The 22,078-nt window shown below is 45.4% G+C and overlaps 2 protein-coding genes across 4 annotated transcripts in view; one reads left to right on the top strand and one right to left on the bottom strand.

Moving 5' to 3' along the window:
* Positions 1 to 285: 285 nt before the first annotated feature.
* On the bottom strand, positions 286 to 6,511 carry LOC120041430. Its single transcript, XM_038986381.1, has 5 exons — positions 6,151 to 6,511; positions 5,613 to 5,713; positions 5,389 to 5,458; positions 2,982 to 3,112; positions 286 to 378 (listed from the first exon to the last, which is right to left on the bottom strand). Exons 1-5 carry the CDS (start codon positions 6,398 to 6,400, stop codon positions 286 to 288), a joined length of 645 nt encoding a protein of 214 aa, XP_038842309.1. The 5' UTR covers positions 6,401 to 6,511.
* A 6,243-nt stretch (positions 6,512 to 12,754) lies between these two features.
* fga (fibrinogen alpha chain) overlaps positions 12,755 to 22,078 on the top strand; it is a 29,034-nt gene continuing 19,710 nt past the window's right edge. For 2 of the 3 annotated variants that reach the window (XM_038986380.1, XM_038986378.1), the window contains exons 1-4: positions 12,755 to 12,887; positions 19,623 to 19,739; positions 20,102 to 20,285; positions 20,552 to 20,697. In XM_038986380.1, coding sequence (XP_038842308.1) covers positions 12,834 to 12,887; positions 19,623 to 19,739; positions 20,102 to 20,285; positions 20,552 to 20,697 — 501 coding nt within the window. In that variant the 5' untranslated portion in view covers positions 12,755 to 12,833. The other variant, XM_038986379.1, reaches the window with a different exon arrangement.

Genomic DNA, 22,078 nt, shown 5'->3' with positions numbered 1-22,078 from the left:
GTATTGTCAACAGTATATAATAGTTCAGTATGTTCTAACAGTATATAATAGTTCATATTGTATTGTTCTAACAGTATATATAGTTCAGTATTGTTCTAACAGTATATAACAGTTCAGTATTGTATTGTTCTAACAGTATATAATAGTCAGTATGTTCTAACAGTATATAATAGTTCAGTATTGTTCTAACAGTATATAATAGTTCAGTATTGTTCTAACAGTATATAATAGTTCAGTATTGTTCTAGCAGTATAAAACAGTATTGTGTTTCTATCGTTCCCAGACTTACCCCAGGTAGGCATTCATACTGTGGACGGTTGTAGGCAGCTTTGACCTGCTCACCCCATCAGCCATTCTCACCTCAGACAGACTGTCTTTCTGGAGGAGAGGAGGGAAGAGGAGGGAGGAGGAGAGGAAAAGAAAGGAGGGGGGAGGAGAGGAAAGGAGGGAGGAGGAGAGGAAAGGAGGGAGGAGGAGAGGAAAGGAGGGGGGAGGTGAGGTGAGGAGGTTAGGAGGAGAGAAAAGGTAGGAGGAGAGGAGTTGGCAATCTATGCTAATGGGGGTCACCTTGGGGTCATGATAGGGGCTGCACAAAATGATTGATGTATGATAATAATTGATTATGCTTATGTTGTATTAATAGAAGGGGAAGGGCTATAAGACCCACCCCCACTACATTTATAGGGTCCTGGACCACAGCTTAGCAATATATATATGCATTATAAGGTTTAATACTGTTCCACAGTTATTTTCTAGTCTCTGCCTCTTATAGGAAACGGTCTGAGCAGATGTGTGCGTTACTGCAGTCAAAACAAGATGTCTGTGAGAAAGCGCCTCAAGGCTAAAAGAGATTCATAGACACAGACCCCTGCAGGGGAATATTATAGATAAGAGACAAGTCAGACATATCAGTGTAAGCCACACGTGAATGGAAAATGACTGCTGAGCCCTTAGAAAACACTGGACTATTGTTTTCTCCTGCAAGTTTGTCTAACTGTATATGCATGGGCTTGGTCTCATGAGTAGAAGGTGTTGAGGTAGGCAGGGGTTGACTGCAAGTATTTCTATTTCTATCTTCTGTGTGCAATTGCATTAATAAAGGTTTGATTGATTTACTTAAAACCTCTTAGGGATCCCTTAAAGCGGCAATCCCGTTAGCGGGATCGATTTGACAACATCCGGTGAAATTGCAGAGCGCCAAATTCAAACTACAGAAATATCAATATTCAACATTCACGAAAATATATGTAATACATCAAAATAAAGCTTAACTTCTTGTTAATCCAGCCGCTGTGTCAGATTTCAAAACGGCTTTACGGCGAAAGCAAACCATGCGATTATCTGAGGACAGCGCCCCGCATACAAACACATGAAAATCATTTTTCAGAAATGACGATATAATGACGATATAATAAATGCCTTCTTTTTGCAATATCAATATGTCTCAGTGACACAATGAATGGTCGTTTTGTTCGATAAATTCCTTCTTTATATTCCCAAAATGTCAATTTATTTGGCGCGTTCGATTCAGAAATACACCGGTTCCAAATCGCCCAATATGACTACAAAGTATCTAATAAATTACCTGTAAACTTGGTCCAAACATTTCAAACAACGTTTTTAATCCAACCTCAGGTACCCTAAAATGTAAATAATTGATCAAATTTAATACGAAATAAACTGTTTCCAATACCGGATAAAAACAACGTGAAGCGCGCTCCAGTTCACGCGCACCAAAACAGTAGAGTCCACCTGGAGTGAGACATAGAAAGAATAGGACTACTTCTTAATTTCTCAAAAGAAAAACATCAAACAATTTCTAAAGACTGTTGACATCTAGTGGAAGCCATAGGAACTGCAATCTGGGCCCTAATAAATCAGGTTTCCCATAGAAAATCATTGGAAAACACAATGACCTCAAAAAATAATGTCTCTGGATGGATTGTGCTCGGGGTTACGCCTGCCAAATCAGTTCTGTTATACTCACAGACATTATTTTAACAGTTTTAGAAACGTTAGAGTGTTTTCTATCCAATACTACCATGCATATGCATATCATAGCTTCTGGGCCTGAGTGACAGGCAGTTTACTTTGGGCACGCTTTTCATCCGGATGTGAAAATACTGCCCCCTATCCCGAAGAAGTTTTAAAGAAGATATTGTCTGGCTGCTGATTTCACCAATAAGCCAATGATTGACAAGTAACAAGGAACCTACCCCAACAATGCAAAGCAATAGAGAATTAAATGATGATGATGATGACAAAGAGCGGAGATAATCATGTACTTCAGGACACAGCAGAGGGAGCACCCCCCTATCCACATTGAAAGGGACAACAGTGGAGAAGGTGGTAAGTTCCTCGGTGTACACATCACGAACAAACTGAAATGGTCCACCCACACAGACAGCGTGGTGAAGAAGGCGCAACAGCGCCTCTTCAACCTCAGGAGGCTGAAGAAAATTGGCTTGTCACCTAAAACCCTCACAAACTTTTACAGATGCACAATTGAGAGCATCCTGTCGGGCTGTATCACCGCCTGGTACGGCAACTGCACTGCCCTGAACCGCAAGGCTCTCCAGAGTGTGGTGCGGTCTGCACAACGCATCACCGGGGGCAAACTACCTGCCCTCCAGGACACCTACAGCACCCGATGTCACAGGAAGGCCAAAAAGATCATCAAGGACAACAACCACCCGAGCCACTGCCTGTTCACCCCGCTATCATCCAGAAGGCGAGGTCAGTACATGTGCATCAAAGCTGGGACCGAGAGACTGAAAAACAGCTTCTATCTCAAGGCCATCAGACTGCTAAACCATCACTAACCATCACTAACTCAGAGAGGCTGCTGCCACATGGAGACCCAATCACTGGCCACTTTAACAAATGGATCACTAGTCACTTTAAATAATGCCACTTTAATAATGTTTACATATCTTACATTACTCATCTCACATGTATTTACTGCATTTGAGCGTACATACCTGAGCCATGAGGTCATCGCCTGTCACCACGGCGACCTTGAGATCAAGTCCCGCCTTCTTGACTACTTCCTGTATAGCGGCAGCGCACGCCAGTGGGTTCACCCCCCCGGCATTACTGACCACCCGGATACCTACACACGCACGCACACGCACGCATAAGCACGCACGACTTGGAATGTCAACAAGATAACAGATCTAGTGACATGTTGATGTGGAAGGTTAACATGACGTCTAGTGACATGTTGATGTGGAAGGTTAACATGACGTCTAGTAACATGTTGATGTGGAAGGTTAACATGACGTCTAGTGACATGTTGATGTGGAAGGTTAACATGACGTCTAGTAACATGTTGATGTGGAAGGTTAACATGACGTCTAGTAACATGTTGATGTGGAAGGTTAACATGACGTCTAATAACATGTTGATGTTGAAGGTTAACATGACGTCTAGTAACACGTTGATGTGGAAGGTTAACATGACGTCTAGTAACATGTTGAAGGTTAACATGACGTCTAGTGACATGTTGATGTGGAAGGTTAACATGACGTCTAGTAACATGTTGATGTGGAAGGTTAACATGACGTCTAGTAACATGTTGAAGGTTAACATGACGTCTAGTAACATGTTGAAGGTTAACATGACGTCTAGTAACATGTTGATGTGGAAGGTTAACATGACGTCTAGTAACATGTTGATGTGGAAGGTTAACATGACGTCTAGTAACATGTTGAAGGTTAACATGACGTCTAGTAACATGTTGAAGGTTAACATGACGTCTAGTAACATGTTGATGTGGAAGGTTAACATGACGTCTAGTAACATGTTGATGTTGAAGGTTAACATGACGTCTAGTAACATGTTGATGTGGAAGGTTAACATGACGTCTAGTGACATGTTGATGTGGAAGGTTAACATGACGTCTAGTAACATGTGGAAGGTTAACATGACGTCTAGTAACATGTTGATGTGGAAGGTTAACATGACGTCTAGTGACATGTTGATGTGGAAGGTTAACATGACGTCTAGTAACATGTTGATGTGGAAGGTTAACATGACGTCTAGTAACATGTTGATGTTGAAGGTTAACATGACGTCTAGTAACATGTTGATGTGGAAGGTTAACATGACGTCTAGTGACATGTTGATGTGGAAGGTTAACATGACGTCTAGTAACATGTTGAAGGTTAACATGACGTCTAGTAACATGTTGAAGGTTAACATGACGTCTAGTAACATGTTGATGTGGAAGGTTAACATGACGTCTAGTAACATGTTGATGTTGAAGGTTAACATGACGTCTAGTAACATGTTGATGTGGAAGGTTAACATGACGTCTAGTGACATGTTGATGTGGAAGGTTAACATGACGTCTAGTAACATGTTGATGTGGAAGGTTAACATGACGTCTAGTAACATGTTGAAGGTTAACATGACGTCTAGTAACATGTTGAAGGTTAACATGACGTCTAGTAACATGTTGATGTGGAAGGTTAACATGACGTCTAGTAACATGTTGATGTTGAAGGTTAACATGACGTCTAGTAACATGTTGATGTGGAAGGTTAACATGACGTCTAGTAACATGTTGATGTGGAAGGTTAACATGACGTCTAGTAACATGTTGATGTGGAAGGTTAACATGACGTCTAGTAACATGTTGATGTGGAAGGTTAACATGACGTCTAGTAACATGTTGATGTGGAAGGTTAACATGACGTCTAGTAACATGTTGATGTGGAAGGTTAACATGACGTCTAGTAACATGTTGATGTGGAAGGTTAACATGACGTCTAGTAACATGTTGATGTGGAAGGTTAACATGACGTCTAGTAACATGTTGATGTGGAAGGTTAACATGACGTCTAGTAACATGTTGATGTGGAAGGTTAACATGACGTCTAGTAACATGTTGATGTGGAAGGTTAACATGACGTCTAGTAACATGTTGATGTGGAAGGTTAACATGACGTCTAGTGACATGTTGATGTGGAAGGTTAACATGACGTCTAGTAACATGTTGATGTGGAAGGTTAACATGACGTCTAGTAACATGTTGATGTGGAAGGTTAACATGACGTCTAGTAACATGTTGATGTGGAAGGTTAACATGACGTCTAGTAACATGTTGATGTGGAAGGTTAACATGACGTCTAGTGACATGTTGATGTGGAAGGTTAACATGACGTCTAGTAACATGTTGATGTGGAAGGTTAACATGACGTCTAGTAACATGTTGATGTGGAAGGTTAACATGACGTCTAGTAACATGTTGATGTGGAAGGTTAACATGACGTCTAGTAACATGTTGATGTGGAAGGTTAACATGACGTCTAGTAACATGTGGAAGGTTAACATGACGTCTAGTAACATGTTGATGTGGAAGGTCAACGTGAAGCCAGGTCCTACCTTTCTTATGGATGTCATGTATAAAGGGAGCTATCGCTATTTGGACAAAGTCAGGGGCATAACCCATATTCTGAAAGAAGAAGAAATGGATTGATGAGATAACTAATATTGGTTATTGATGAATAGGTGGATTCACAGGCTTCTTGACCTGGTGATTATTGATACTAGGCGGGATTCAAAGGTAATTGACAAAAAAATGAATGATTGATAGGTAATGAGCTCACAGGCATCTTGGTCTTGGCCACGGTGAGGAGAGACATGGTGATCTCACTGAGGTAGTCAAACACCAGGTAGTCTATCTGCCCACTGTAGATCAGCTGGGGGACTGAGAGAGAGAGAGAGAGAGAGAGAGAGAAGAGAGAAGAGAGAAGAGAGAAGAGAGAGAGAGAGAGAGAGAGAGAAAGAGCGAGAGAGACAGAAAGAGCGAGAGAGACAGAGAGGGAGAAGAGTTCCATAAATACTTTGTCTGCTAAAAGTTCATCCATTGATCCAAGCTATCCATAATCATATCCATTGATGTTTGTAGATAGATAGTTAATGTTGTCATAAACTGACATAACACATGAATATAAGAGCTTAATTCTATAGCACCCTACACTATGAGCCTTGGTCAAAAGTAGTGCCCTACATGCGAATAGGGTGCAATTTGTAACGCAAACCCTAGAGTCTCTGAGGTCAAAGCGAATGAACTCTGTCCTAGTTGGCTAGACTAGAGAACAAGTCATGTGCCTAGCCAACTACAACCATCTAGCTTGCTCTTACCCGAGGCCGCCGTATCTCCCCAAAACCCGGACGCGCACCCTATCCTAACGGTGTCCTTCTTTGCTGAAGAGCTGTAATGTGTAGCGCATTCAAAGCGATGCTTTGGGAAAGTTCTGTTGGACGAGAAGTTCGAGTGCAGAAATCTCGCCAAGTTGCAAGCAAACGCGGGTGTTTTCAAGCAAAAACCATTTGTCAGCCGTTGGACCCTCAATGCGTGGACGACACGGGATAAATTGGTGATATTAGACATTGTAATTAAAATAGTTTAACCTGAATAAATCGAGAAAGTCAACTCTGAAAGTTCAAGATACATTTAACTCGTGCTACGACCAAAATAGTCCGTGTAGGAACCCAGGTTGAGCCTATTTTCGGTCCGCTCCGGTGATTGTGACGTTTTGTAAATGGACGCATGATGGCGCTAGATGTACACATATACGAGGCTATAGGTGGATTGGATGATTGAAGTTGCAGTAGACCTCATTCATTTCTTGTTTTTTTAAAAATGAGTGAGGATGTTGTGATTGTCACCGAGTCACTTTTACATTGAGTCAACCCAGTCTCCTATTTCAAACTGATGCGTAGGATTACTATTTAATGTCGAAGTTTCAAAGTTCGACACGTACACAGGCTACAACAGTCCAGTGAAATTCTTACCTTGAGAGCTCTTTCCCAACAATGTAGAAATAATAATAACAATATAGAAAATATATATATATATTTTTTTTTTAATTAAGTAAGAATAAAAACTATACAGGAACATATTGTCCCTGGCCCTTGTCATGGGAGGGATCTGGACCTAGGTGTCACACAGCATAAACTAACCCTGACTCTTTAGCCATATAGGTAACCTAATTCCCATTTGGACTGAGGGTGACACTGATTTCTAAAGTCGCGGGGCCACCTATGACGAGACCATGAGCCTGACTAATGTCCGCTTACCTTCGGTACGCTTCCAGGTTCTAATGTTCTGATGTTCACTCTAATGTAGACGTCCAGGTTCTAATGTTCTGATGTTCTCTCTAATGTAGGCTTCCGGGTTCTAATGTTCTGATGTTCTCTCTAATGTAGGCTTCCAGGTTCTAATGTTCTGATGTTCTCTCTAATGTAGGCTTCCGGGTTCTAATGTTCTGATGTTCTCTCTAATGTAGGCTTCCGGGTTCTAATGTTCTGATGTTCTCTCTAATGTACGCTTCCAGGTTCTAATGTTCTGATGTTCTCTCTAATGTAGGCTTCCGGGTTCTAATGTTCTGATGTTCTCTCTAATGTAGGCTTCCGGGTTCTAATGTTCTGATGTTCACTCTAATGTAGACGTCCAGGTTCTAATGTTCTGATGTTCTCTCTAATGTAGGCTTCCGGGTTCTAATGTTCTGATGTTCTCTCTAATGTAGGCTTCCAGGTTCTAATGTTCTGATGTTCTCTCTAATGTAGGCTTCCAGGTTCTAATGTTCTGATGTTCTCTCTAATGTAGGCTTCCAGGTTCTAATGTTCTGATGTTCTCTCTAATGTAGGCTTCCGGGTTCTAATATTCTTATGTTCTCTCTAATGTAGGCTTCCAGGTTCTAATGTTCTGATGTTCTCTCTAATGTAGGCTTCCGGGTTCTAATATTCTTATGTTCTCTCTAATGTAGGCTTCCAGGTTCTAATGTTCTGATGTTCTCTCTAATGTAGGCTTCCGGGTTCTAATATTCTTATGTTCTCTCTAATGTAGGCTTCCAGGTTCTAATGTTCTGATGTTCTCTCTAATGTAGGCTTCCAGGTTCTAATGTTCTGATGTTCTCTCTAATGTAGGCTTCTGGGTTCTAATGTTCTGATGTTCACTCTAATGTAGACGTCCAGGTTCTAATGTTCTGATGTTCTCTCTAATGTAGGCTTCCGGGCTCTAATGTTCTGATGTTCTCTCTAATGTACGCTTCCAGGTTCTAATGTTCTGATGTTCTCTCTAATGTAGGCTTCTGGGTTCTAATGTTCTGATGTTCACTCTAATGTAGACGTCCAGGTTCTAATGTTCTGATGTTCTCTCTAATGTAGGCTTCCGGGTTCTAATGTTCTGATGTTCTCTCTAATGTAGGCTTCCAGGTTCTAATGTTCTGATGTTCTCTCTAATGTAGGCTTCCAGGTTCTAATGTTCTGATGTTCTCTCTAATGTAGGCTTCCAGGTTCTAATGTTCTGATGTTCTCTCTAATGTAGGCTTCCAGGTTCTAATGTTCTGATGTTCTCTCTAATGTAGGCTTCCGGGTTCTAATATTCTTATGTTCTCTCTAATGTAGGCTTCCAGGTTCTAATGTTCTGATGTTCTCTCTAATGTAGGCTTCCGGGTTCTAATATTCTTATGTTCTCTCTAATGTAGGCTTCCAGGTTCTAATGTTCTGATGTTCTCTCTAATGTAGGCTTCCGGGTTCTAATATTCTTATGTTCTCTCTAATGTAGGCTTCCAGGTTCTAATGTTCTGATGTTCTCTCTAATGTAGGCTTCCAGGTTCTAATGTTCTGATGTTCACTCTAATGTAGACGTCCAGGTTCTAATGTTCTGATGTTCTCTCTAATGTAGGCTTCCGGGCTCTAATGTTCTGATGTTCTCTCTAATGTACGCTTCCAGGTTCTAATGTTCTGATGTTCTCTCTAATGTAGGCTTCTGGGTTCTAATGTTCTGATGTTCACTCTAATGTAGACGTCCAGGTTCTAATGTTCTGATGTTCTCTCTAATGTAGGCTTCCGGGTTCTAATGTTCTGATGTTCTCTCTAATGTAGGCTTCCAGGTTCTAATGTTCTGATGTTCTCTCTAATGTAGGCTTCCAGGTTCTAATGTTCTGATGTTCTCTCTAATGTAGGCTTCCAGGTTCTAATGTTCTGATGTTCTCTCTAATGTAGGCTTCCAGGTTCTAATGTTCTGATGTTCTCTCTAATGTAGGCTTCCGGGTTCTAATATTCTTATGTTCTCTCTAATGTAGGCTTCCAGGTTCTAATGTTCTGATGTTCTCTCTAATGTAGGCTTCCGGGTTCTAATATTCTTATGTTCTCTCTAATGTAGGCTTCCAGGTTCTAATGTTCTGATGTTCTCTCTAATGTAGGCTTCCGGGTTCTAATATTCGTATGTTCTCTCTAATGTAGGCTTCCAGGTTCTAATGTTCTGATGTTCTCTCTAATGTAGGCTTCCAGGTTCTAATGTTCTGATGTTCTCTCTAATGTGGGCTTCCGGGGTCTAATATTCTTATGTTCTCTCTAATGTAGGCTTCCAGGTTATAATGTTCTGATGTTCTCTCTAATGTAGCATTCCAGGTTCTAATGTTCTGATGTTCTCTCTAATGTAGGCTTCCAGGTTCTAATGTTCTGATGTTCTCTCTAATGTAGGCTTCCGGGTTCTAATATTCTTATGTTCTCTCTAATGTAGGCTTCCATGTTCTAATGTTCTGATGTTCTCTCTAATGTAGGCTTCCAGGTTCTAATGTTCTGATGTTCTCTCTAATGTAGGCTTCCGGGTTCTAATATTCTTATGTTCTCTCCTAATGTAGGCTTCCAGGTTCTAATGTTCTGATGTTCTCTCTAATGTAGGCTTCCGGGTTATAATGTTCTGATGTTCTCTCTAATGTACGCTTCCAGGTTCTAATGTTCTGATGTTCTCTCTAATGTAGGCTTCCGGGTTCTAATGTTCTGATGTTCTCTCTAATGTAGGCTTCCAGGTTCTGATGTTCTCTCTAATGTAGGCTTCCGGGTTATAATGTTCTGATGTTCTCTCTAATGTAGGCTTCCGGGGTCTAATGTTCTGATGTTCTCTCTAATGTAAGCTTCCAGGGTCTAATGTTCTGATGTTCTCTCTAATGTAGGCTTCCAGGTTCTAATGTTCTGATGTTCTCTCTAATGTAGGCTTCCAGGTTCTAATGTTCTGATGTTCTCTCTAATGTAGGCTTCCAGGGTGCAGTGTATTATTGACAAGGGTTGGTCCCTGGATGGTTAGTGGTTAGTGTGTGAGGGTGGTTAGTGGGGGTGGTTAGTGGGGGTGGTTAGTGGGGGTGGTTAGTGTGTGGGGGTGGTTAGTGGGGGTGGTTAGTAGGGGTGGTTAGTGGGGGTGGTAGTGTGTGGGGGTGGTTAGTGGGGGTGGTAGTGTGTGGGGGTGGTTAGTGTGTGGGGTTGGTTAGTGGGGGTGGTTTGTGTGGGTGGTTAGTGGGGGTGGTTAGTGGGGGTGGTTAGTGTGGGGGGGGGTGGTTAGTGGGGGTGGTTAGTGTGGGGGTGGGTAGTGGGGGTGGTTAGTAGGGGTGCTTAGAGGGGGTGCTTAGTGTGTGGTGGTGGTTAGTGGGGGTACTGGTTAGTGGGGGTGGTTAGTGGGGGTGGTTAGTGTGTGTGGGGGTGGTTAGTGGGGGCGGTTAGTGTGTGGGGGTGGTTAGTGGGGGTGGTAGTGTGTGGGGGTGGTTAGTGTGTGGGGTTGGTTAGTGGGGGTGGTTTGTGTGGGTGGTTAGTGGGGGTGGTTAGTGGGGGTGGTTAGTGTGGGGGGGTGGTTAGTGGGGTGGTTAGTGTGTGGGGGTGGGGGTGGGGGTGGGTACTGTGGTTAGTGTGTGGGTGGGTACTGTGTGGGGGTGGGTACTGTGTTGGGGTGGGTACTGTGTTGGGGTGGTTAGTGGGGGTGGTTCGTGGGGGTGGTTAGTGTGTGGGGGTGGTTAGTGGGGGTGGTTAGTGTGGGGTGGTTAGTGTGTGGGGGTGGTTAGTGTGTGGGGGTGGTTAGCGTGTGGGGGTGTTAGTGTGTGGGGGTGTTAGTGTGTGGGGGTGGTTAGCGTGTGGGGGTGTTAGTGTGTGGGGGTGTTAGTGTGTGGGGGTGGTTAGCGTGTGGGGGTGTTAGTGTGTGGGGGTGTTAGTGTGTGGGGGTGTTAGTGTGTGGGGGTGGTTAGTGGGGGTGGTTAGTGTGTGGGGGTGTTAGTGTGTGGGGGTGGTTAGTGGGGGTGGTTAGTGGGGGTGGTTAGTGTGTGGGGGTGTTAGTGTGTGGGGGTGGTTAGCGTGTGGGGGTGGTTAGTGTGTGGGGGTGTTAGTGTGTGGGGGTGGTTAGCGTGTGGGGGTGTTAGTGTGTGGGGGTGATTAGTGTGTGGGGGTGTTAGTGTGTGGAGGTGGTTAGTGTCTGGGGGTGTTAGTGTGTGGGGGTGGTTAGCGTGTGGGGGTGTTAGTGTGTGGGGGTGTTAGTGTGTGGGGGTGGTTAGTGTGTGGGGGTGGTTAGCGTGTGGGGGTGGTTAGTGTGTGGGGGTGTTAGTGTGTGGGGGTGGTTAGTGTGTGGGGGTGTTAGTGTGTGGGGGTGGTTAGCGTGTGGGGGTGTTAGTGTGTGGGGGTGTTAGTGTGTGGGGGTGGTTAGTGTGTGGGGGTGGTTAGCGTGTGGGTTGGTTAGTGTGTGGGGGTGTTAGTGTATGGGGGTGGTTAGCGTGTGGGGGTGTTAGTGTGTGGGGGTGGTTAGCGTGTGGGGGTGGTTAGTGGGGGTGGTTAGTGTGTGGGGGTGGTTAGCGTGTGGGGGTGGTTAGTGGGGGTGGTTAGTGTGTGGGGGTGGTTAGTGGGGGTGGTTAGTGTGTGGGGGTGGTTAGTGGGGGTGGTTAGTGTGTGGGGGTGGGTACTGTACATGATAACTAAAACACACACAGTGCTAAAACATTATCAAGACTAGCCTGGGAGCCAGCCGGTCTGTTTGTACTGTCATGACAATGAGCAATAGAGTTGGCAAGAGCACAAACTGACCCGGGACCGGGCTACAGGGGGACCGTCTCTTTAAGAACTGCTGAGTCAAGTCAACTCCGTCACAGAACAGATGACAAACAACAACCACACAGAAACAAATAAATCAACAACACTGTTACTTAATGGCTGTGGTTTTATTCCAAAAACATACCTCCTCTGTTCTCCTCTCATTTTCTCCCCTCTACTCCTTACAGTTACCCAGGCTGATCAGGAGCCGGATCAAGCCTCTACTCCTCAGAGCTACCCAGGCTGATCAGGAGCCGGATCAAGCCTCTACTCCTCAGAGCTACCCAGTCTGATCAGGAGCCGGATCAAGCCTCTACTCCTCAGAGCTACCCAGTCTGATCAGGAGCCGGATAGGTATCAATCCTCCACTCCTCAGAGCTACCCAGGCTGATCAGGAGCTGGATCAAGCCTCTACTCCTCAGAGCTACCCAGGCTGATCAGGAGCCAGACCAAGCCTCCACTCCTCAGAGCTACCCAGTCTGTCCAGGGACAGTATATATTAAGCGTCTCTGAGTAGAAGTGCTGATCAAGGATCAGTTTTGCCTGTTTAATCACAGTGAGTACGATTACATGGACAGGGAAGGGGGGGGACAGATCCTAGATCAGCCCTACTACTCTGAGATGCTTCATAAATACGACCCCGGGACACAACCTTTCTGGAAAGATCGTCTAAACCTGCGTGTCAATCAATCCGTTTGGAAACCCCCAGATGGTTGCTAAATTCTGAGTGACCACTCTCTAGACAATCAGTGACTAACTCCTGAGGCTGTGTCCCAAATGGCAACCTATTCCCTATGTAGTGTACAACTTTTGACCAGAGCCCTATGGGTCTGCCTATGGGCCCCGGTCAAAGGTAGTGCACTCTATAGGGATTTAGGTGCCATTTGGGACTAAAAGGGTTTGTCAACAAGTATAGTCAGATAAAAAAAGCTCAGAAGCTCGGGGAACAGTATTCTAGACCAGCATAGAGAGAGATGAAGCTACCACATATCTTCTGCTTGTTCCTGGCTGTCCTTGCCTCCACTTGGGTACGATAACATTTCCATTCATTATTTATCATTTTAATTTAATAGTTTTAATTATAATTTATTTAATAATAATAGATTGAATTTATATACCACTTTTTCTAGATAACATGTATTTATTCCTGATGTATTTGTGAGGTACCTTTTTTTTGGAAATATGTTTTTAAATATACAGAGTATTCAGAATGTATTCATCTCCTTGACTTATACCACATTTTGTTTGCGTTACAGACTTTTTTTCTCTCTCACCCATCTACACATAGTGAAAACATGTTTTTAGAAATGTTTGCACATTTATTCTAAATGAAATACAAAAATATGTAATTTACATAAGTATTCACACCCCTGAGTCAATACATGTTAGAATCACCTTTGGCAGCGATTACAGCTGTGAGTCGTTCTGGGTAAGTCTCTAAGAGCTTTGCACACCTGAATTGTGCTACATTTGCCCATTATTCTTTAGTATTAGGATGTTGCCTGTGCTTAGCTCCATTCCATCTCTTTTCTTATCCTGATAAACTCCCCAGTCCTTTAAAGATGAAAAGCATACCCATAACATGAGACAGCCACCACTATGTGTTGTATTGGATTTGCCCCCAAACATAACTCTTTGTATTCAGGACAAAAAGTTAATTGCTTTGCCACATTTTTTTGTATTATTACTGTCACGTTCCTGACCTGTTTTCTGTTGTTTTGTATGTGTTTAGTTGGTCAGGACGTGAGCTGGGTGGGAATTCTATGTTGTGTGTCTAGTTTGTCTGTTTCTATGTCCAGCCTAATATGGTTCTCAATCAGAGGCAGATGGTAATCGTTGTCCCTGATTGAGAATCATATATAGGAGGCTTGTTTTGTGTTGGGATTTTGTGGGTGTTTGTTTCCTGTCTCTGTGATTGTCTGCACCAGATAGGTCTGTGTCGGTTTTTGCACATTTGTTATTTTGTATTGTTGTTTGTAGTGTTTTACTTGTTCTTTATTAAACATGTTTAACACTAGCCGCGCTGCACTTTGGTCCTCTCCTTCACCCCTGGAAGAAAACCGTTACAGAAACACCCACCAAACCCGGACCAAGCAGCGTGGCAACGGGCAGCAGCAACAGCAGCAGCGGTACAAGGAGGAATGGACATGGGAGGAGATTCTGGACGGAGAAGGACCCTGGGCAGAGCCAGAGGAGTGTCGCCGTCCCAAAGCAGAGCTGGAGGCATCAAAAGCGGAGAGGCGGCATTATGAGGCGCTTGCAAGGCAGAGTGGCTGGAAACCCGAGAGGCTCACCCAAAAATGTCTTGGGGGGGGGATAAAGGGGAGTGTGGCGAAGCCGGGTTGGATACCTGAGCCAACTCCCCGGGCTTACCGTGGAGTGAGAGGGCGTCGTACTGGTCAGACACCGTGTTATGCGGTAAAGCGCACGGTGTCCCCAGTACGCGTGCTTAGCCCAGTGCGGGCTATTCCACCTTGCCGCACTGGGAAATCTAGGTTGGGCATCGAGCCGGATGTCATGAAGCCGGCCCAACGTATCTGGCCTCCAGTACATCTCCTCGGGCCGGCGTACATGGCACCAGCCTTACAGGTGGTGTCCCCGGTTCGCCTGCATAGCCCAGTGCGGGTTATTCCACCTCGCCGCACTGGCAGGGCTACGGGGACCATTCAACCTGGTAGGGTTGGAGAGGCTCGGTGCTCAAGAGCGCGTGTCCTCCTTCACGGTCCGGTATATCCGGCGCCACCTTCCCGCCCCAGACCAGTACCACCAGTGCCTACACCACGCACCAGGCTTCCAGTGCATCTCCAGAGCCCTGTTCCTCCTCCCCGCACTCGCCCTGAGGTGCGTGCCCTCAGCCCGGTACCTCCAGTTCCGGCACCACGCACCAGGCCTACTGTGCGCCTCAGCAGGTCAGAGTCGGCCGTCTGCTCAACGCCGCCTGCACTGCCTGTCTGCCCAGCGCCGTCTGAGCCATCCGTCTGCCCAGCGCCGTCTGAGCTGCCTGCCTGCCCAGCGCCGTCTGAGCCATCCGTCTGCCCAGCGCCGTCTGAGCCATCCGTCTGCCCAGCGCCGTCTGAGCCATCTGTCTGCCCAGCGCCGTCTGAGCCATCCGTCTGCCCAGCGCCGTCTGAGCCATCCGTCTGCCCAGCGCCATCTGAGCCATCTGTCTGCCCAGCGCCATCTGAGTCATCCGTCTGCCACGAGCCATTAGAGCCGCCCGTCTGTCCCGAGCCATTAGAGCCGTCCGTCAGTCAGGAGCCGCTAGAGCCGTCCGTCAGTCAGGAGCTGCCAGAGACGCCAGCCAGTCAGGAGCTGCCAGAGACGCCAGCCAGTCAGGAGCTGCCAGAGACGCCAGCCAGTCAGGAGCTGCCAGAGACGCCAGCCAGTCAGGAGCTGCCAGAGACGCCAGCCAGTCAGGAGCTGCCAGAGACGCCAGCCAGTCAGGAGCTGCCCTACAGTCATGAGCTGCCCTACAGTCATGAGCTGCCCTACAGTCATGAGCTGCCCTACAGTCATGAGCTGCCCTCCAGTCATGAGCTGCCCTCCAGTCATGAGCTGCCCTCCAGTCCGGAGCTGCCCTCCAGTCCGGAGCTGCCCTCCAGTCCGGAGCTGCCACTCAGTCCGGAGCTGCCACTCAGTCCGGAGCTGCCACTCAGTCCGGAGCTGCCACTCAGTCCGGAGCTGCCATTAGTCCTGAGCTGCCCCTCTGTCCTGAGCTACCTCTCTGTCCTGAGCTACCTCTCTGTCCTGAGCTACCTCTCTGTCCTGAGCTACCTCTCTGTCCTGAGCTACCTCTCTGTCCTGAGCTACCTCTCTGTCCTGAGCTACCTCTCTGTCCTGAGCTACCTCCTAAATCATGTGGGGGCCTTGGGGAGGATTCTTAGGCCAAGGTCGTGGGCGAGGGTCGCCACTCAAAGGACGCTAAGGAGGGGGACAAAGACAGTGGTGGAGTGGTGTCCTCGTCCTGCGCCGGAGCCGCCACCGCGGACAGATGCCCACCCAGACCCTCCCCTTGAGTTTTAGGGGTGCGCCCGGAGTTCGCACCTTGAGGGGGGGGTTCTGTCACGTTCCTGACCTGTTTTCTGTTGTTTTGTATGTGTTTAGTTGGTCAGGACGTGAGCTGGGTGGGAATTCTATGTTGTGTGTCTAGTTTGTCTGTTTCTATGTCCAGCCTAATATGGTTCTCAATCAGAGGCAGATGGTAATCGTTGTCCCTGATTGAGAATCATATATAGGAGGCTTGTTTTGTGTTGGGATTTTGTGGGTGTTTGTTTCCTGTCTCTGTGATTGTCTGCACCAGATAGGTCTGTGTCGGTTTTTGCACATTTGTTATTTTGTATTGTTGTTTGTAGTGTTTTACTTGTTCTTTATTAAACATGTTTAACACTAGCCGCGCTGCACTTTGGTCCTCTCCTTCACCCCTGGAAGAAAACCGTTACAATTACTTTAGTGCCTTGTTACAAACCAGATGCATGTTTTTAGAATACTTGTATTCTGTACAGGTTTCCTTCTTTTCACTCTGTCATTTAGGTTAGTATTGTGGAGAAAGTGCAATGTTGTTGATCCATCCTCAGTTTTCTCCTACCACAGACGTTAAACTCTGTAACTGTTTTATAGTCACCATTGGCCTCATGGTGAAATCCCTGAGCGGTTTCCTTCCTCTCCGGCAACTAAGTTAGGAAGGACACCAGTATCTTTGTAGTGACTAGGTGTGTTGATACCCCATCCAAAGTGTAATGAATAACTTCACAATGCTCAAAGGGATATTTAATGTCTGTTTTTTTATATTTTAACCATCTACCAATAGGTGCCCTACTTTGCGAGACATTGGAAAACCTCACTGCTCGACTGAGGGATCTTACAAATAGTTGTGTGTGGGATACAGAGATGAGGTAGTCATTCAAAAATCATGTACCTCTTAAGGATCGGACCCTTTTTTTCAATTTTTGTCTAAAATGACATACCCAAATCTAACTGCCTGTAGCTCAGGACCTGGAGCAAGGATATGCATATTCTTGATACCATTTGAAAGGAAAGACTTTGGAGTTTGTGGAAATTTGAAATTAATGTAGGAGAATATAACACATTAGATCTGGTAAAAGATAATAAAAAATAAAAAAACATGATTATTATTTTTTTTGTTTGTTTGTTATCTTTGATACCAACATGTTTCAAGCAGACCACCGTAGTGCCTGTGCCCAAGAACACCAAGGTAACCTGCCTAAATGACTACCGACCCGTAGCACTCACGTCTGTAGCCATGAAGTGTTTTGAAAGGCTGGTCATGGCTCACATCAACACCATCATCCCAAAAACCCTAGACCCACTACAAATCGCATACCGCCCCAACAGATCCACAGATAATGCAATCTCTATTGCACTCTACACTGCCCTGTCCCACCTGGACAGAAGGAACACCTATGTGAGAATGCTATTAATTGACTACAACTCAGCGTTCAACACCATAGTGTCCTCAAAGCTCATCACTAAGCTAATGTAACGGATGGCTAGCTAGTTAGCGGGTACGCGCTAATAGCGTTTCAATCAGTTACGTCACTTGCTCTGAAACCTAGAAGTAGTGTTGCCCCTTGCTCTGCAAGGGCCGCGGCTTTTGTGGAGCGATGGGTAACGACGCTTCGAGGGTGACTGTTGTTGATGTGTGCAGAAGGTCCCTGGTTCGCGCCCGTGTCGGGGCGAGGGGACGGTCTAAAGTTATACTGTTACATTGATGCTGTTGACCCGGATCACTGGTTGCTGCGGAAAAGGAGGAGGTTGAAAGGGGGGTGAGTGTAACGGATGTGAAATGGCTAGCTAGTTAGCGGGTACGCGCTAATAGCGTTTCAATCAGTTACGTCACTTGCTCTGAAACCTAGAAGTAGTGTTGCCCCTTGCTCTGCAAGGGCCGCGGCTTTTGTGGAGCGATGGGTAACGACGCTTCGTGGGTGTCAGTTGTTGATGTGTGCAGAGGGTCCCTGGTTCGCGCCCGAGGTCGGGGCGAGGGGACGTACTAAAGTTATACTGTTACACTAAGGACCCTGGGACTAAACACCTCCCTCTAAACTGGATCCTGGACTTCCTGACGGGCTGCCCCCAGGTGGTAAGGGTAGGTAACAACACATCTGCCACGCTGATCCTCAACACAGGGGCCCGTGCTCAGTCCCCTCAACACTGCGTGCTCAGTCCCCTCCTGTACTCCCTGTTCACTCATGACTGCACGTGACTCCAAAACCATCATTAAGTTTGCCGATGACACAATAGTGGTAGGCCTGATCACCGACAACGACGAGACAGCCTATAGGGAGGAGGTCAGAGACCTGCCCCATCCCCCTCCCCCTCTTTTACATCGCTGCTATTCTCTGTTGTTATCATCTATTCATAGTCACTTTAATGACTCTACCTACATGTACATATTACCTCAACTAACCGGTGCCCCCGCACATTGACTCTGTACCGGTATATAGTCTCGCTATTGTTATTTTACTGCTCCATATTTTTTTTTAACTGCGTTGTTGCTTAGGGGCTCGTAAGTAAGCATTTCACTGTAAGGTCTACACCTGTTGTATTCGGCACATGTGACTAATAAAATGTGATTTGATTTGATTTGAAATGAAAGAGAAAGGCCACAATGTATTATTGCAGTTTAGGCGCAATTTAGAGTTTGGCCACTAGATGGCAGCAGTGTATGTGCAAAGTTTTAGACTGATCCAATGAACCATTGCATTACTGTTCAAAATGTTGTATTAAATCTGCCCAAATGTGCCTAATTGGTTTATGGATACAACTTCAAGTTTAGGACTGTCCTCAAACAATAGCATGGTATTCTTTCACTGTAATAGGTACTGTACATTGGACAGTGCAGTTCGATTTCTACCCATATAAGACATGTCTATGTCCTGGGACATTTTCTTGTTCCTTAAAATCTCATGCTAATCACATTAGCGCACGTTAGCTCAACCGTTCCCGCTGGGGGGACACCGATCCCGTAGAGGTTTTAAACACTATTATTACAAACAGAGTGAGTTGCAATTTATTATGTCACTTGTTAGGCAATATTTTACGCCTGAACTTATTTAAGCATGCCATAACAAAGGGGTTCAAAACTTATTGACTCAAGACATTTTAGCTTTTCATTGTTAATAAATGTATAAACATTTCAAAAAACATAAATCTACTTTGACATTACAAGGTATTGTGGGTATGCCAGTGAACCAAAAATCTAAATTTAAGTAATTTTATGAAATTCAGGCTGTAACACAACAAAATGTGAAAAATATATATATATATTTTTTTATATGATATGTGTTTAAATTAATATATATAATGTGTGTTTAAATGAATATATATATATGGTTTCTGGGGCATGTAGACATGGACTAGGAGGCTTTAAGCACAAGTTGAACTATAAGGTGACAAAAATTATGAGTTCAGTATTTTTTATCTTGAATATGTTATCATATATTTGTTTAATATTACTGACATTTTTTGTTGTCTTATTCTTATTGCTTAAATCTCTCTGTCCCTCTCTCTCTCTCCCTTTCTCTCTCTCTCTCTCTCTCTCTCTCTCTGTCTCTCTCTCTATCTCTCTCTTTCTGTCTCTCTCGCTCTCTGTCTCTCTCTCTGTCTCTCTCTCTCTCTGTCTCTCTCTCTGTCTCTCTCTCTCCCTCTCCCTTTCCCTTTTTTTCTCTCCCCACCCCTCTAACTCCCCCCCACATCTCTCTCTCTCTCTCTCCCTCCTCACCCCTCTTTCTATCACTCTCTCTCAGGCTGAGGACATAGCGACCATATTGAACCCTCGTGGAGCCAGGCCAGTAGAACATGGCTACAAGGCTGATAAATGTGCCACAGAGAAGAATTGGCCTTTTTGCTCAGATGATGACTGGGTAAGTCACCGTTTCTCTTTACCTAATGGATGACTTTTAAACAGAAATATACTTTTAGATATATACAAACCTTTTGTCTATGTCCTGTACTGTAACTCAGCCTCTCCTCTCCTCCTCCACCTCCTCCCCCTCCTCCTCATCCTCTCTCCTCCTCTCTTCCCCCTCTCCTCCTCCCCCTCTATATCCTCCCCATTCCCCCTCTCCTCCTCCTCCTCCTCATCCTCTCTCCTCTACTCCTCTCTTCCCCCTCTCCTCCTCCCCCTCCACCTCCTCCTCCCCCCCCCCCCCCTCTCCTCCTCCTCCTCCTCCCCCCCCCCCCCCCCCCCCTCCCCTCTCCTCCTCCTCCTCCTCCTCCTCCCCAGGGTCCTAAGTGCCCGTCAGGTTGTCGTATCCAGGGTCTGTTAGACAAGGCAGACCATTCCCTGCTGAAGAAGATAGAGAAGATTAGGCAGCTCCTTGACCAGAACAGAGCCAAACACCGCTCTGCCGACCAGGCATCCAAACAGACCTATGACTACCTCAAGGAGAAACTCACCTCCAACGCAGGTGAGACGGGATAGGTGAGACGGGATCTCTCTCTCTCTCTCTCTCTCTCTGTCTCTCTCTGTCTCTCTCTCTCTCTCTCTGTCTCTCTCTCTCTCTCTCTCTCTCTCCCTCTCCTTCTCTCTCCCTCTCCTTCTCTCTCCCTCTCCCTCTCTCTCTCTCTGTCTCTTCTATCTATCGATCTATCTATCTAGCTCTCATCTCTTTCTATCAATTTATATCTCTCTCTCTGTATAGATGCTAACCATTCCTCCCCTCTGTCCCAACAGGTAATGACAACAGCTTCTATGACCTGGCAGAGCGTCTCCGTCAGAGGATCGTCGACATCAAGATCAAGATAGAGCGCCAGCTGAGGATCCTCAACGCTCTGAAGACCAGCGTCAAAGACCAGGTTATAGAGATGCAGAGACTGGAGGTGAGATTAAGACTGATGATGATGATGATGTTGAAGACCAGGATCAGAGACCAGGTTATAGACATGCAGAGACTGGAGGTGAGATTAAGACTGATGATGATGATGATGATGAAGACCAGGGTCAGAGACCAGGTTATAGAGATGCAGAGACTGGAGGTGAGATTAAGACTGATGATGATGATGATGATGATGATGAAGACCAGGGTCAGAGACCAGGTTATAGACATGCAGAGACTGGAGGTGAGATTAAGACTGATGATGATGATGATGATGAAGACCAGGGTCAGAGACCAGGTTATAGACATGCAGAGACTGGAGTTGAGATTAAGACTGATGATGATGATGATGACCATGGTCAGAGACCAGGTTATAGACATGCAGAGACTGGAGGTGAGATTAAGACTGACGATGATGATGATGAAGACCATCGTCAGAGACCAGGTTATAGACATGCAGAGACTGGAGGTGAGATTAAGACTGACGATGATGATGATGAAGACCAGGGTCAGAGACCAGGTTATAGAGATGAGGAGACAGTCCCTCTCTTTCCACAGAGAGACAGAGTTTCCACATGTGAATTCAGTATCCTTGGTGTTATTAACCCTTCCTTTGGTTTGAAAGAACAGAAATATCAATTTCAGAGCCTCAAAGAGACTAGATGATTATCAATGCAGAGGTCACTCAGACATGTTATATGAGACATGGTGTTGTGAGGAAGAGGAAGAGTTATATGAAGACATGGTGATGTGAGGAAGAGGAAGAGTTATATGAAGACATGGTGATGTGAGGAAGAGTTATATGAAGACATGGTGATGTGAGGAAGAGGAAGAGTTATATGAAGACATGGTGTTGTGAGGAAGAGGAAGAGTTATATGAAGACATGGTGATGTGAGGAAGAGGAAGAGTTATATGAAGACATGGTGATGTGAGGAAGAGTTATATGAAGACATGGTGATGTGAGGAAGAGGAAGAGTTATATGAAGACATGGTGATGTGAGGAAGAGGAAGAGTTATATGAAGACATGGTGATGTGAGGAAGAGGAAGAGTTATATGAAGACATGGTGATGTGAGGAAGAGGAAGAGTTATACGAAGACATGGTGATGTGAGGAAGAGGAAGAGTTATATGAAGACATGGTGATGTGAGGAAGAGTTATATGAAGACATGGTGATGTGAGGAAGAGTTATATGAAGACATGGTGATGTGAGGAAGAGGAAGAGTTATATGAAGACATGGTGATGTGAGGAAGAGGAAGAGTTATATGAAGACATGGTGATGTGAGGAATACGAAGAGTTATATGAAGACATGGTGATGTGAGGAAGAAGAGGAAGAGTTATATGAAGTCATGGTGTTGTAAGGAAGAGCTATATGAAGACATGG

The sequence above is a fragment of the Salvelinus namaycush genome, unplaced genomic scaffold (genome assembly GCF_016432855.1).
Source record: "Salvelinus namaycush isolate Seneca unplaced genomic scaffold, SaNama_1.0 Scaffold466, whole genome shotgun sequence".
Taxonomy (NCBI): Eukaryota; Metazoa; Chordata; class Actinopteri; order Salmoniformes; family Salmonidae; genus Salvelinus; species Salvelinus namaycush.
Note: the sequence above shows the minus strand (reverse complement) of the source record. Positions and strands in the feature narration are given on the sequence as shown.